The sequence below is a fragment of the Aegilops tauschii genome, chromosome 1 (genome assembly GCF_002575655.3).
Source record: "Aegilops tauschii subsp. strangulata cultivar AL8/78 chromosome 1, Aet v6.0, whole genome shotgun sequence".
Lineage (NCBI taxonomy): Eukaryota > Viridiplantae > Streptophyta > Magnoliopsida > Poales > Poaceae > Aegilops > Aegilops tauschii.
In genome coordinates, this window is record NC_053035.3 from 491268395 (window position 1) to 491282850 (window position 14456).

At 48.4% G+C, this 14456-nt stretch overlaps 1 protein-coding gene across 1 annotated transcript; it reads right to left on the bottom strand.

The window, feature by feature from the left end:
• Window positions 1-7279: 7279 nt before the first annotated feature.
• On the bottom strand, window positions 7280-11287 carry LOC109760125 (serine/threonine-protein kinase 52). The gene is made up of 6 exons (XM_020318965.4): window positions 10754-11287; window positions 9426-9547; window positions 8583-8779; window positions 8299-8473; window positions 7859-7993; window positions 7280-7758 (listed from the first exon to the last, which is right to left on the bottom strand). The coding sequence occupies exons 1-6, from the start codon at window positions 11031-11033 to the stop codon at window positions 7543-7545; spliced, it is 1125 nt and encodes a 374-aa protein (XP_020174554.1). The 5' UTR covers window positions 11034-11287; the 3' UTR covers window positions 7280-7542.
• Window positions 11288-14456: the final 3169 nt, after the last annotated feature.

The window sequence follows — 14456 nt, forward strand, 5'->3', positions numbered from 1 at the left end:
AGTGGAGCCATGCTCGGTCCATGATGCCCCTGGTTCCTATTTTCGTTGCCTTTACCTTTACTTTCTGTAGTTGTGCTTCGATGTGATGCCATGTTGCTCATTCCCACTAGTGTGATATCATGGGTTGGTGTGAATAGAGTTCCTGGACACTGTGTGCCGAGGTGTGTCGCTACACTCTTACTCCAGCAGGAAATTGTCGTCGACCAGCCCCGCAATTCTTTTTTCCCTCAGCGTCGTAGTCATCCACTCGGCGATCGCCATGAGAGTGGAGAGCAAAAGGGGGCTAGGAGAAACCTGCTGATGAGGACGTGGTATGACAGTACTCTACCGACCCCATCTCCTCCCAGCAAAAAAAAAAGGGGGGGGGGGGGGGGGGGGGTGCTTATTGCAAACAAGCGACGGTTGTGGTAACAAATATATTCATGAATGAGTAAAGTTGGCATGATTTAAAAAAATTTGTGGTTTCTAAACAAAGGAGTCATCCTAACTAGAGATAATCTGGCACGACGAAACTGGCACGGTTCCAGGACATGTGTCTTTTGCCAACATGACGAGTCTATCAAACACTTATTTTTTGAGTGCAAGGTTGCTCGGGCAGTTTGGGTCATGGTTCAAGTAGCTTCGAATTTATACCCACCACGTAGTGCACGGAATATGTTCGGCAACTGGTTGCGGGGTATTGATAAACAATTTTCTGCACATATTCTTGTGGGAGCGGCGGCCTTATGCTGGGCACTATGGCTTACCAGGAATGATGTGGTTTTTAACAATAAATGTGTCTCATCTCCTATGCAGGTTATTCATGTTTGTACACGATGGCTCCGTAAGTGGTCTATCCTGCAGAAGCCGGAGGACAGGGACCTTTTTATGATGGCGTCTACCCGGCTGGAGCGTACGGCCAGGGAGATTTTCTACCCACATGGATGGCGGTGTGATTTACGAATAGGATCTACCGCCCCTTAGGCTGGACACGATTTATTGCTTGGCATTGTATCGAATTATTTTATTTTTAGGCTGCTGTGGACTTTTTGGCTGTGTGCATCTAGCTATGCAGAGGCCGGGCTTTCTTTCAATACGATTGTATCACCTCGATATATCTATCCAATGAAAAGTCCTTTATCGAAAAGAAATTTAAAAAATTCTACTAGAAGGTTAAACTGAAGTTTGCTTACATTCTCAAGACTTATCATCTTCATCCCAACTAATAGTTCTATGATAATAATGCCCAAAGCATATATGTCTGATTTGAAAGATATTTCGCCTTTGTCTATGATTTCTGGTGCAATATATCGCCTGCATGCATCAATTTGACAGTCAATTTAAATTCTGCTTGCACAAAGCATATTAATTTGCAGAGATGTCAAGAGGTTAGCTTAGCTTACGGTGTTCCACATATGTTTTGCGTAATCATTTTGGATTGTCCTTGATCTAAGAACCTCGATAGACCAAAATCTGTAATTTTGGCCTCCATGTGAGCATCCAGCATGATATTTTCGGGTTTTAGGTCTCGATGATTAATTTTATTGTCATGGAGATACTGCAACCCCTAGCAAATCCCTCGAATCAGTTGGTAGCGTGTAGGCCAGTGATTTTCATGAGATTTATCTGCAAAAACAAGCCAAAGATCATTCATACTTTGTAATATGTGCTTCATTCACACGCATGTTAGTTCTGCACAGAAAAAATTAATTAGGTTATGTGATCTCTATCCCTATCCTATCCACACTACCACCATATAGATGGCTTAGAATCGCTTTATTTCGCATCTTAGCTATAGCTATACCCTATATGGTGTATGAATAACTTTGAATATTGTCCATTGGTTTTATATGTATCCAACAGTGGAGAATCGATAAAACCGAGTGTCCTTGACCATTGGATCAACTCTTTTGTTGCTCTAGATCTAGCCGTGTGGAAGCTACCGTAATATCTCCCGGGTCTTGCTTGTTCAGAACCATAGTCATAGTCAATAAATTGAGCTGTCGACCTTTCCAAGATGGGCCAGACAAGCCATCATCGGAATTCACTAAGTGATACCTGCGGACGACTCCGCAATACTCTATGAGTGAATCTCGCGGTGGGTAGTATCATAAATTAATATCATAGTCCATGGTATCATTTTACTCCTTCTCATTGCATAATACCGTACTTCCTCCGTCCTAAAATATGTGTCTCGACTTTAGTACATTTTTGGGACAAAGGGAGTAGTTTAGTACTCCCTTCATTTCATAATATAGTGAATATAGAGTTTTTGAAAAGTCAAGACTCACAAACTTTGACCAGGTTTGTGGAGAAAAACATTCATATCTACAGTGCCAAACATATATCATGAGATTCATCATAAGATGCAATTTCATAGTTGACATATTTTGTATTGTAGACATAAATAGTTTTCTCTATAAACTCAGTCAAAATTTGTAAAGTTTGACTTTCTAAAAAAAAATTATTGGCGCTATATTATGAAACAGAGGGTGTATCAGAGTGTCGTCTTATTTCTCAATTAGTAGAATCTCAATGTGAAGTTGCGTACAAGATCCATTCAGCATTAAATTTCCCCGTTCTATATGTTATGATATTGTATCATAGTATGATCCTACTATCACCTCTCTCATCATTAATGGCAGTGTTACATCATCCTAATTCTTATGTGATACTACAAGTAGGGTAGCCTAAGTCCGACGTACAACGCCAGTATGCTCTACATAATTTAACACTTTTTGCGCTAGTAAAAGATGATCCATTTCATCCACTGCCGTCCGTTTGGGTCGGCGCGGACAAATGAGGAGACCCAACGCGCCGACCCAAACTCAAATCGTGTCCGCTTCGCGTCCGCGCTGACGCATTTGCGGCCCAAATGCGTCGGCGCGGACGCTGAATGGACACAACGCCCACCTTCTCGGTGTCCGCCGCGTCCTCACCTGGCGGTCGTCCAACTGCCCGCGGCCTACCTGGTCAGCTTAATTTATGACCTCGGGCCCATGCGTCAGCGACGGCGGTCGTCCTTTAATAAGCCAACCGTGCGGCGAGGCCGTCCTCATCCGCTTCCCCCGTCCCCATCTAGCACTCTCTGCTCCCCCGTCGCCGGCAAACCCTAGCCACCCCAGCGAAGCTAGATGGGGCTCTTCTTTGGCGCCGGCAGGAGCAAGGCCAAGGGCAAGTCGCCCGCCATTCCTTTTCCCGCGGAGTTCCTCCCGTCTCCGCCGACGCCGGCTCGCCGGCAGAGGCAGCGCGTCAACGTGCCAGTGCACCAGGCGGAGTGGCACTGGCAGCACCGCGTGCCTCTCCCGTACCCCGACGCCACCCTGCCGCACGACTGGCACCTGGATCCTGAGAGGATCCCAGTGCCGGCGGCGCCGCGGTCGGCTAGGGCACACGCGGAGGAGGTGCTGCACCGGCGGGCGCTCCTGACGCCGGAGCAGCGCCGCGACCCCACCTACACAAGCGACTCGCCCAACTGGGCGAGATGGTTCGCCTTGGAGCACGAGGAGGCGAGGCGACGCGGCGTTCGCGAGGTCGACCGCACCGTGCCTCCGCCCCCCGCTTGTCGTCCGCGAGGAGGACCAGGTAGCGGAGGACATCTACCAGGCGGCCCTTGCAGCGGTCTACCGGGAGAGCGAGGAGGACGAGCGGCGCAGGACGGAGGCGGTCGAGGAAGAGGAGACGGTGTACGAGGCGGCCATGGCGCAGGCCATTGCCCTCTCCGCGGCGGGCGACTGCGTCCTGTCGCCGGTGGCCCCGCCGCGACGTCAAAGCCGAGCCGGAGCCGGAGCCGTCCCCCATCGAGCGCTACTCCTGGACGGGAGTAGTGCGCGAGTGGGTCCGCGCGCCACCAGTCTGGGTGAGGGCGACGCCGGCGTAGGAGGCGGCGTACCTCGAGATGTGGCGGCAGCGACGGCTGGCCGAGGAGCGCCGCGACGGCGAGTACCTCGAGATGCTCGAGCGCGATCTCGAGGACGAGCAGCGCGAGGCCGAGGAGGAGGCGCGCCAGGCCGCGGCGGCACAAGCGGCCGCACAGCCCCCCCCCCCCCTGCGGCACATCCCGCGCCCGACATGAACGCCCTCTAGAACACGGCATTCCCCTGGGCCGGCCCTGCGCCGACGCTCATCAACCTCACCGACCCCGAGGACGACGACGACAACGCCAACGCCTAGGGCAGCGCGCCGCCTCGTAGTTTAATTTGTTTTTTTAGTTTTCTTTAATGCAAATGTGGACGCGTGGACTCTCGCCGGCCTTCCTGGCCGGCTTTAATGTTTAATTATTGTTGTTTTTATTTCAAATATGCATGCACTCTTTTTTTCTCGCGTAGTTAAAATGGGTCGGGCCAGTGTTGGGCGCATGCGCCAACCAAAACGCGAAAGCAGACGTCCGTGCCCGCCTGACCGACCCAAATAAACAAAAGGCGGATAAAATCGCGGTCCGTTTGGGTCGGCCCGTTGGAGTTGCTCTAAGTGTCCGATTCAGCAAACTAGGCCTACCCTTCAATGCCTTGTGAAGGCCACCCCACTCTATTTTCGGCCCATTTGTGCACCACGCCTGTCCTAAACCCTAAACCCTGCCTCACCTCAGTCTCTATGAGGTGGCTTATAAGGCTAGAGCCAAATCCTCTCCTAGGTTGTCCCCCATCTATCTGTGTTAATGGAACTAGGAAACTATTTGGTGAGGCTACATGCCTGGAAACTATCGTTTCTTCCACAAAAAGACTAGGAATGTAACAGTGAGGCAATATAATTGACATCGGATTTAATGACTTGACAAATTCAAAAGCTACACCACGTCCTAAAAAGGAAGAAATACTTACTTGGATTAGCAATACTCAAGAAAAAATCGCCTCAAAATTTTGAACGTGTACTTATTTTGGTAGTGAACGTAAATAGCGAATTGTGAGCTATGTGTACCTTGTTCAAGATACTGTCGAATATTACCATTTGGAACGTATTCAAAACAGAGCAACCTATTCCGCTGTCCTGCCATCACAAATGTTCCATCCAATGGCATCATTTCCTCTTGGGTATCTGCACAATAGCCTAGAAATCTTACTATATTCTTGTGATTTGCGCCTTTTAAACACTTGATCTCATCCATGAATTGCTTATCGGTAACCTTACACGCATTGGACATCTTCACAGCGACTGCCCCGGTTTTTAAATCTCCCTGTTCAGCTCATGGTATTAGTATTTCACCGCAGCAAAAAGTTATGTAAAAATTTATGATTTGCAAGGTCATCAAGAACATACTTTACCTTGTACACAACTCCAAACCCACCGCGACCAATTTCATTTGAAAACTTTTTTGTAATCAATTTTAGGAGTCCATAAGATAGCTTGATCGACTCTGCACTTGGATCACTGAATATGCCCTCCAGGGCTTCAAGTTCACGTGCTTGATCATCATCCATTTCTACAAAACAAAATACCCCTCGAGTAAGACCAAGTGCGGTGGTTCTTACTTTTAGATAAAGTGCATACAATAGTTCTTAATTGGCATGAACTTGTAAAAATATTGTTACTAATAGCTCCATTGAAATAAGGATGGTCTACAACGAAACTCAAAACGTACAGATGGTCATTTCCAACCAGGGCAGCAATGATCGTTTTACACACAACCAAAGTACAGGTTAGGCTCACTGTTATGTAAGATATCAAGTTGTTTCACGTTTGTGCTCTTCCGTAGCAATTTGGACGCGCTACGTAAGTTGGTCAGACTAGTGAATAAAATGTGCAAGACAATTTCATTCTAGAAGCAATATGAAGCTCTTGGAATAAATGACTTTCTAGGAAACATATGTGCTTTTTCCTTAACAGGCCATTAAATTTTTGACAATGTGCTGCGGTAGAAATAATTCATGCCCATGTTCAAAAAGAGGCCATCATGCGCATCTGGTTTGAATTGTTCGAAAATGGGATCCCAGGCATGAATGAAAAGATAAATTGAAGAAAAAAAAGAATAAATAAGTACAATATTACAGACTATAAAAAGTACTCCCTCGGTTCCGAAATATTGAACTAAAACCACGACACTTGCTTTGGAACGGAGGCAGTATTCGACAAACAGAGATGAAACACTGACCTGGAAGAAGTGTGCGGAGACGAACGGAGAGACGGGATCAAGATGATTGGCTTTGGGTTTGAGGTGTAGTTGAAACAGAGCAGCGGCTGGAGCAGAGGAAGTGAGAATCGATGGAGAAGAGCCAAGTGAAAGTGACGAGGGACAAGACAGAGTGGGAGTCCGGCCTGTGCCCGGTGCCATTGCCAGCATTGGATAGTCTGGGCGGTGGTTCCAAGGCTTGGAGCCTAGGTAGAATTGGAAAAGTTAAGTACTATACTAAGTATAACGTAACGTTGGTTTAGCCTCCCTTGTACGCGCTCAGCCTTGGACTTTAATGTAGTGTCCAACCATTTATTCATCTTTGGACAGAACGATCATCAATGGTGTCAGTCGTTGGTTTTATTTTTCCAACTAAGAGGTCTTCTCATCTCCTTGATAATGCATAATACACACGCTTGTGCGTATTTAAAAAAGAAAATACTTAGCAGGTCAAGAGAGCATTATCCTGTCAGTCCCAACAGAGGCACTTATCAAAGATGTTTTTTAGAAGTTACTCCCTCTGTAAACTAATATAAGTGATCTAAAGGATCTTATATTAGTTTAATGATCATCCATCCCATCCTGGCAGTGATCTCAAGGTTGCTTGTAGTGGTTACGGATGAAATCCGTATTTCCCCCTTGGCATTCTGCCAAAGTTTCTCAAGCCTAATTTGAGTGCCTTACAGCATATGTCTTGTAAATTATTCTTCGTCTTCTATAAAAATATGGTACGCAATTTGCGTATTCTCAAGGAAAAAAAAACTTATTACCCAAAACTGGATTGCAGTGCACCTTGTCAACGGTGAGAGCTTCTCATGTACTACCTTGTTCCTAAATGTAAGCCTTTTTAAAGATTCCAATATGAACTATACATGAATCAAACTGAGTGAATCTATACTCTAAAATATGTCTATATACATTTGTATGTAGTCTGTATGAAATCTCTAAAAAAGGCTTATATTTAGAAAGGGATGGAGTAGTACGTACACAGGAGAGCTGTCTCGATTCCTCTTTGTTTTACAACTTGTATTAGTATAGTTGACAATTCTCCAAAAAAAATTATCAAGGGTGAAGCATCAAGAAGGGACGCAGCTTCAGTGCCTTTGGGTCCCTGACATATGGGTCAGCCACCTGTTGGGCCCACGTGTCATAGGCACCGAAGCGCAGTTCATCAAGAAGCAGATCACGTTGGGATTTCAGCACAGAAAAGCATAGACTGATAGATAAACGAGCGAGCCGGTTCTTTCTTAGATAAACAGCAAGGGGTAGTAGACACAGGAATTTACATCAGATGGGCTGCTTGCCAAACCAAGGGTCACAGGCACACTAGCTAAGCTTCATCAACCGGCTTGCGTGCCTTAAAACTAAAGCAAACGCAATTAACTAACGCGAGATCCAGCGCTCAGTCTGAACATTGCAGAGAGGCACTACCTCAACCTCGCCGTGTGATCCATCCGTCAGGGGCCCCTGCGCGGCCTTAGGCAGGAGAGGCACCCGATGCCCCTCGCCTGGTCCACGGGGATCATGCCCCCGCCCTTGGACGTGTCGATCGCCTCCAGCATCGTCACCACCTCCGCCATCTCCGGCCGCTTGTCGGGGTTCGCGTCCCAGCACCGCTTCATCACGTTCGCAAAGGCGCTCGGGCAGCACCGCGGGATCTCCGGCCTCAGGTTCTGGACATCAGAGAATGTGTGTATTGTCAAGTGCCAACAAGTTCAGAAATCATCAGAAAAATAACAAGTACGGCTAGGTAGAACTGCAGGTTTGTTGTACCTGACGAACAACAGCGGACGTGACCTCCGAGAAGCTCAGGTCCGCGTACGGCATGTCGCAGCAGTAGACCTCCCATAAGCAGATCCCATAGCTGTAGACGTCACATTTCCTGTTGTAAGCGTTGCCGTTGAGAACCTGCACATCAGATGCCCTCGATGTAAGGCATGTAACATGCAGGGGGCTAGCGTATGCAAAGGCACTGTCTAATACTCCCTCCGTCCGAAAATACTTGTCCGCCGAATGGATGTATCTAGATGTATTTTAGTTCTAGATACATCCATTTGTATCCATTTCTATGACAAGTATTTCCGGACGGAGGGAGTACGAAGATGTCAGCTTGTATTAGATTATTTTCTTCTGCAATTTAGATAAGTATAGGCAAAATGGTGTAGAAGAGAAACTGCAAGGACACAAAAAGACCGTCCAGATAAGATAGATACCTCAGGCGCCATGTAGCCAAGGGTGCCTGTTTCGCCTGTCATATCACTGGGGTTTGCAGCCTCATGGCGAGCAACACCAAAATCTGCGATTTTTACAGTCCTTGTTTTGTCAAGAAGCATGTTTTCAGTCTTCACATCACGGTGCACAATTTTCTTCGAGTGAAGATAGCTTAATCTGTCCAAAATTTAAAGGTCAGTATTCCCCCAAAACAGTGAGAACTTTGGAGGCCAGCAGGAGTCGAAGACTGAATAGCAAGACTGATGAGAATGAAGTGACCACTTACCCCCTGGCAAGGTCAAGAGCTATCTGGACCACAACTTTAAAAGCCAACTTCCTTCTCCTGTTCTTTATCAGAAATGTTTTCAGTGCACCTCCAGCAAGGTACTCCACAATGACACAGCACACATTACTTGGCATGCCAATGTTTCCATCTTCTGTCTGAATATTCAGATCCCCAGCACCCATTATAGCCCCTATAAACTGTACAGGAAAAATGAAGCTGTTGTTAGTCATGTTTAATATGGCAAATGGCAATACTTGTCAAGTATCTTAATACTTGAAACAAATGAATTTAGGTGTCAATAATGACATAACCAAAGGAATATACTAGATAAGCTTGCTGAGATACGGTCAGGCTTTAGATGGGTTAATCCGATTCTGATGTAACTATTGTACAAAAGATATAAATCTTACTGACAAGTGAGAGGTGCAGCACCCCTGGTTCCATCATAACAACATGACAAGTGAGAGGTGAAAGCATTTGATATATGTGAACACTTCATCATTTTTACTGAGAACTAATATTTCGTCTAAGCAGACAATGTGTCACAGCTTCCATTCTATTGGCTTACACAGAACTTACTGAAAACTTCTTAGTTTGTTAGAGGCCTAACTAAGGAAGCTAATGTTTATACAGGGATAGTTAACAACTTTATCGCTGCAATGCGCTTGTATTGCATTTAGACAGCAAGTATCGGTCATCAGTCCCAACACTGAAGATTCATTTCATTTCATCATCATTTTTTCAAGAATCGATAAATGCAACAAATGACGCATGTCAAAAATCAAAGCAGATTAATCAAATAAAACTGAAGGAACCACAATAACGTTCCAAGCCAAACAGTACCTTAGTTACATTTGGATGATCAAGCTTATGCCAGACGGAGACTTCTTGTGAAAAGGCTGCTCTTATTGCTGTTATTTCTTGCTCTGACCTGTGACCATCCTCTCCCCAATCAAGCAGTTTCACTGAAACATAACTGCTGTTAACCATCCATGTTCAAAATTGACAGTGCTAATAAGAGCTTTCAACTTCTGTAGCAACTATTGTCCCAAAATAAGAATGAAGAATTGATGTGAAAGGCTGTTGCCAGGATTGAGGTGGGACAGCAAGCAAGAGAAAGAGGGCAGGCTATTTGCTACAGAAGATCTGTATACCCTGTCCTGGGATATATGGGTCGACAACAGCATACTAGCTGTAGTGCTGTCTAGGCTAATGAGGTAACATTATCCGGTACCGAAATAAGCTTTATTTTAATTCAAGTGCTTACAGGATAACACATGCATTTTTTTTTAATCAAGCTTACAACCGTATACACATATTGGGATTCCAAATTGATTTGCTTTGCAGAGCAATGTGTGCATAGAGCTTGGGGATTGCAAAATGAAGGAGCCCGTGTCGGGATGGGAGAAATAGGCGAATGCTTTCGACAAGCCTGAGTCGCTCAATAACAGAACAGCAACTGCTCAACAATCGAGTTTAATGGCATGCATTGCTGAGCTCAGAAAGATAATTCAGCATGGAGAGATCCATGTATTTATGCTGTTGCCATGCCGTGGGTGCAATTGCATCTATGCTGAATCCGGTTTGAAAATTAACAAAAATCTCTAGATTGCATCACTGCACACTAGTAAAATGTCTGTCACATTTGCTAGACCCTGCAGGAAACTTGGATCGCGACCGGAAACCGCTTTCTCGGCGTTGTGTAGCTCTCAGAGATCACATGAATGACGCGGCCATGGATGAGATGAGATGAGCCCATGATACCGAACAAGTGGTTTTGGTTCAGATGAGCGAAGCCAAAGGGCGCACCGAACGCCAGCCGCCATGTCCAACTGGTGTGGTGTCACGGGGAACGTATGCACCCCGGGATTGAAAGGCCACCAAGAAAAGGCAGCGGCACCAACTTGTGCGACTTGCTAAAAGGGGAAAGTAAAGGAAGAGCTCGAGACACATCGGCGGGCGGGCAGGTGGGCGCGCGGCACCTATCGAGTGAGTCTCGTGTCGCCGCAATCGGCCGGTGCGCACGGGCATTCCGTCGAACAGCGTGCGGGCGCGCGCGGAGTCGCGGCTGGGCTGGACTGGCTGTGTGCCCGCGTGCCGTGCGCGCAATGAAGACGCGTGCAGTGAACGGGGGAGGGGAGTGCGGTAGAGGAGATGGCGGCGGGACGGACCTGCGACGTCGAGGCCGTCGTAGACGCCGCGGTGGACGGTGCCGAAGGTGCCGCGCGCGATGACGCCCCGGACGACGAGCCTGGCGGGGTCGGCCTCCCAGTCCTCCCGCGGCTGCTGCCGCCGCTCCTGGCCGTCGCCGGCGCCGCGCTTGGGCTTGTCCAGGGTCCATGCGCGGGCCAGATGACGGTCGAGCTGCTCGTCGAGGCTCTTGAGGTCGATCTGGTCCGCCCGCACGAACCCCCCGGCCCCGTCCCCGCCGCCGCCAGCCGCCTCCTTCATCTCCGTCCCGCGCCTCACTCACTCACCGCGACCGCCTGCTGTGTGGCTGCCGCTGCTAGGCTAGGAGCAGTGAGGACCGGCGAGCATGTGACGGACGGGAGCAGTGAGCAGAGCACATGGGCCTCGGAATGGTGGCAAGGGGAGGGAGGGGGGGCGTCGTGTCGCGCGGCCGAGGGCCCAGCGGCGCGTGGAGAGGGAGAGGGGTGGATTTGGTTGGATATATTCGTGCGTGGTTTTTTCACCGTGTTTCGCTCGCCTGCCTCCCTGCGCAGGTGTACTTATACGCGGCGCACGGGGCCGGCGGGACGGGAGGGAGGCCGACGGGTTGTGGATAGGATAGGGGTGCGTCCTGGCTCGCCAACTTACTAATCAGCGTTTCATATGGCTCGGCTTGTTAAGTCTCTAGCTCGCTTTTCAGCCAACCAAGCCCATCATCGATTTCAGCTCGTTAAGTCTAGCTAGCGATCCGTGGACAGTGAAGCTTGGTACCGTTGCTTCGATTGGCTGCAGATTACCATCCAACGCCCGACCAGTGATGACACATTCGTGGAGTGGTGGCTTCGGCAGCGCACAAATTTGACACTGAATAGTACATAACACAAGTTGGGCTTCCGTTTTGGCGAGCCTGGCACATTGACGTCAAATTTGTCATTTTTGTACATGGACCATCGTTTTGAATTTTGATTTCAATTTTCGTGACAACATACATCTATGTTGTATTGATACACTAAATTTTTTTCCCATTTTTTTTTCAATCTTTTTGAATGTGCAACGGGGTCCGGTGCACCGGTAGCACCAATTGCCTTGGTGCACCAAAGACGTTCCCTCTTGATGGGAGGGGGAGGATCGACCCGTTTCGTGAGAGAGCGTATAGGATACAATTGCACCTGTAATATGTTACTAAGTGCCTGCAAGCATTCACGGGCTTCAAACGAATAGAGTCGAGCAGCTTCTTTTACCATTGGACTTAACGAGCACGAGCTTAACGAGCCCATCAGCTCGTTGATCTATCCCCACTTCATTTCTCTTTCATCAATTATGACAAAATTCATTTACTAATAAGATGATGTTTCTCTTTTTTCTCATTGATTGATGAACACGGAGCTTAATATACAGAAAATATGCTCCAAATGAAAACAAGGAAATGCCCACACCATCTGGATTCTTTAATCAAACGACCCGGTTGGTGGGATTTTTACAGGCTCCACAACCAAGCTTTGTCTAAAGTCCAAGGTCCAGACCATCAAATTGCATTTCAACTATCTCCGAAAGTACAAGCATACAAAAGTTCAACTTGGCGTAAATCTGAAAGTTCAATTAGTTTGGAACGGAGATGATGCTAATGTGGAAACTCAAAACTATCAATATGATGATCCCATGAAAAAAAAATACCGAGCCCTGAACATCTTTTCTTTTTGGACCTCGATAATGCCTGAAGGTTCGGGATATGACCATGACAGTTTTACTGGCACGAGCCCTAAATGTTTTCGATGGCAATTTTAGTGACACGAGCATGACAATTTTAGTTGACAAGCATGACAACCCTATGCTCAGTGTATTTTCTGTCAGAAAATTGTCGTGCATGTCAAGTAAACTTGTCATCCCGCATCACTAAAATCATCATAAGAAACGTTTGATTTGTCATGATTAAATCCCGAACATATGGGATTACCATTTTCGGGTTTTTTTTAGGGGAGCCCTGGACATCTTACCTAAAAACTTACTCGATCTTTATCGAAAAAGGCTTTCGTCCCACTTTATAAATAAAGCAAACATCCAAGCACTAGTCCAGAACACACACACCCAAGTATCACTGGAGGAAGTACAAAGGTTCTGCCGAGGGCACAGCTCAACAAGCCCTAACAAAAAAGAAAACAAGGGGGAGCCGGAGAACACGTCCAACGCCTAATCTGGCTCCGGCGGTGGCGGAGGGAGCGGCGGCAACAAACGGACGGCCATCGAGCGAAGGTCGGCGATGAAGGCGGAGATGGCGTCCCGGTCCTGTGGGTGGCTAAGCGGCCGCCAAAGCTGCAAGTAACCAGATAGTTTGAAGAGAGCGTCAGTAGCCCGTCGAAGAGGAATGCGCCGGATCACAAGTTTATTGCGGATCGTCGAGAGGGTCCAAGCGAGGGCCCCAATCTCAAGCCACCTAATGTGGCCAGAAGGCAGGGGCGCTCTGGTGTTCGGCGAATAGGTCGGGGAAGTTGGTGTGGCACCAGTTACCACCGACCACCTCTCTAAAGCAGCTCCACACAAATTGAGCGGACACACAAGAGAAGAAGATGTGATTCGAGTCTTCGGGGACACCGCAAAGCGGGCGGAGGCCAGTACCCGGGCCATTGCGCTTGCGGACCTTCACCCCGGATCCATTGCCACATGAAGATCCGGATCTTCAGTGGCAGGCGGATGGACCACACCGCTGAAAGGGGGGGAGGGGCGGTGGAAGGGGCAATGGCCTGGTATAGGGACTTGGTGGAGAATTGGCCTGACGGCTCAAGACGCCACCTAACCTGGTCTGGGCCCGCATCCACTACCGGCTCGTGGAGAGCGACGCAATCAAGTAACTCACGCCACGCGGCGGAATCCGGAGGCCCAAATGGCCTCCGGAATGCGAGGCGCCCTAAGTCAATAAGGGCCCTCTCAACTGAGATCGAAGGGTCGACGGCGATGGAGAAGAGGTCGGGGAAGCGTGCCGCGAAGGGGGTGTCTCCCGCCCACCGGTCGAACCAGAACAGAGTCGCAGCCCCAGATCCAACCGGGATGGAGGTCCCAATGCGGAGGACCAGGAGTAGTTGGATGACTGACTGCCAGAACTAGGAACTGCTAGATCTCTGACAGAAGGCTAGGGGTTGCCCCCGAAGGTACTTGTTCCGGATGATGTCTAACCAGAGGCCGCCATGCCCTTGCGAAATGCGCCAGAGCCAGCGGGATAAGAGAGCAATATTCATGCACTCAGAGCACATGATACCGAGGCCTCCTTGTTCCTGAGGCTTGCAAATATCTGGCCAGCTAACCATATGGTATTTCTGCTTATTGTTATCGCCTGCCCAGTAGAAACGAGACTGGACTTTGGCGATCTCATGGTGCAGAGTCTCGTGAAGGCTGTAGAAGCTCATGAGGAACAAGAGGAGGCTGGAAAGAGAGGAGTTGATGAGGATTGTCCGAGCAGGCTTCGACAGCCAACTACCCTGCCAGGGCTCTATGCGCGTTTGCAGCTTGGCCACGATCGGACGCAAGTCAGCGACGGTAAGCCTAGAGACACTAATGGGCGTTCCCAAGTAAGTCGTGGGGAAGGAGCCCAGGCGGCAGTTAAGCCGGTTGGCAATGTCCAGGCATTCCGCCGAGAGTAGCCCATCACCATCATATCACTCTTGTCGAAGTTGATCTTGAGGCCAGACATTTGTTGGAAGCAGAGGAGGAGGA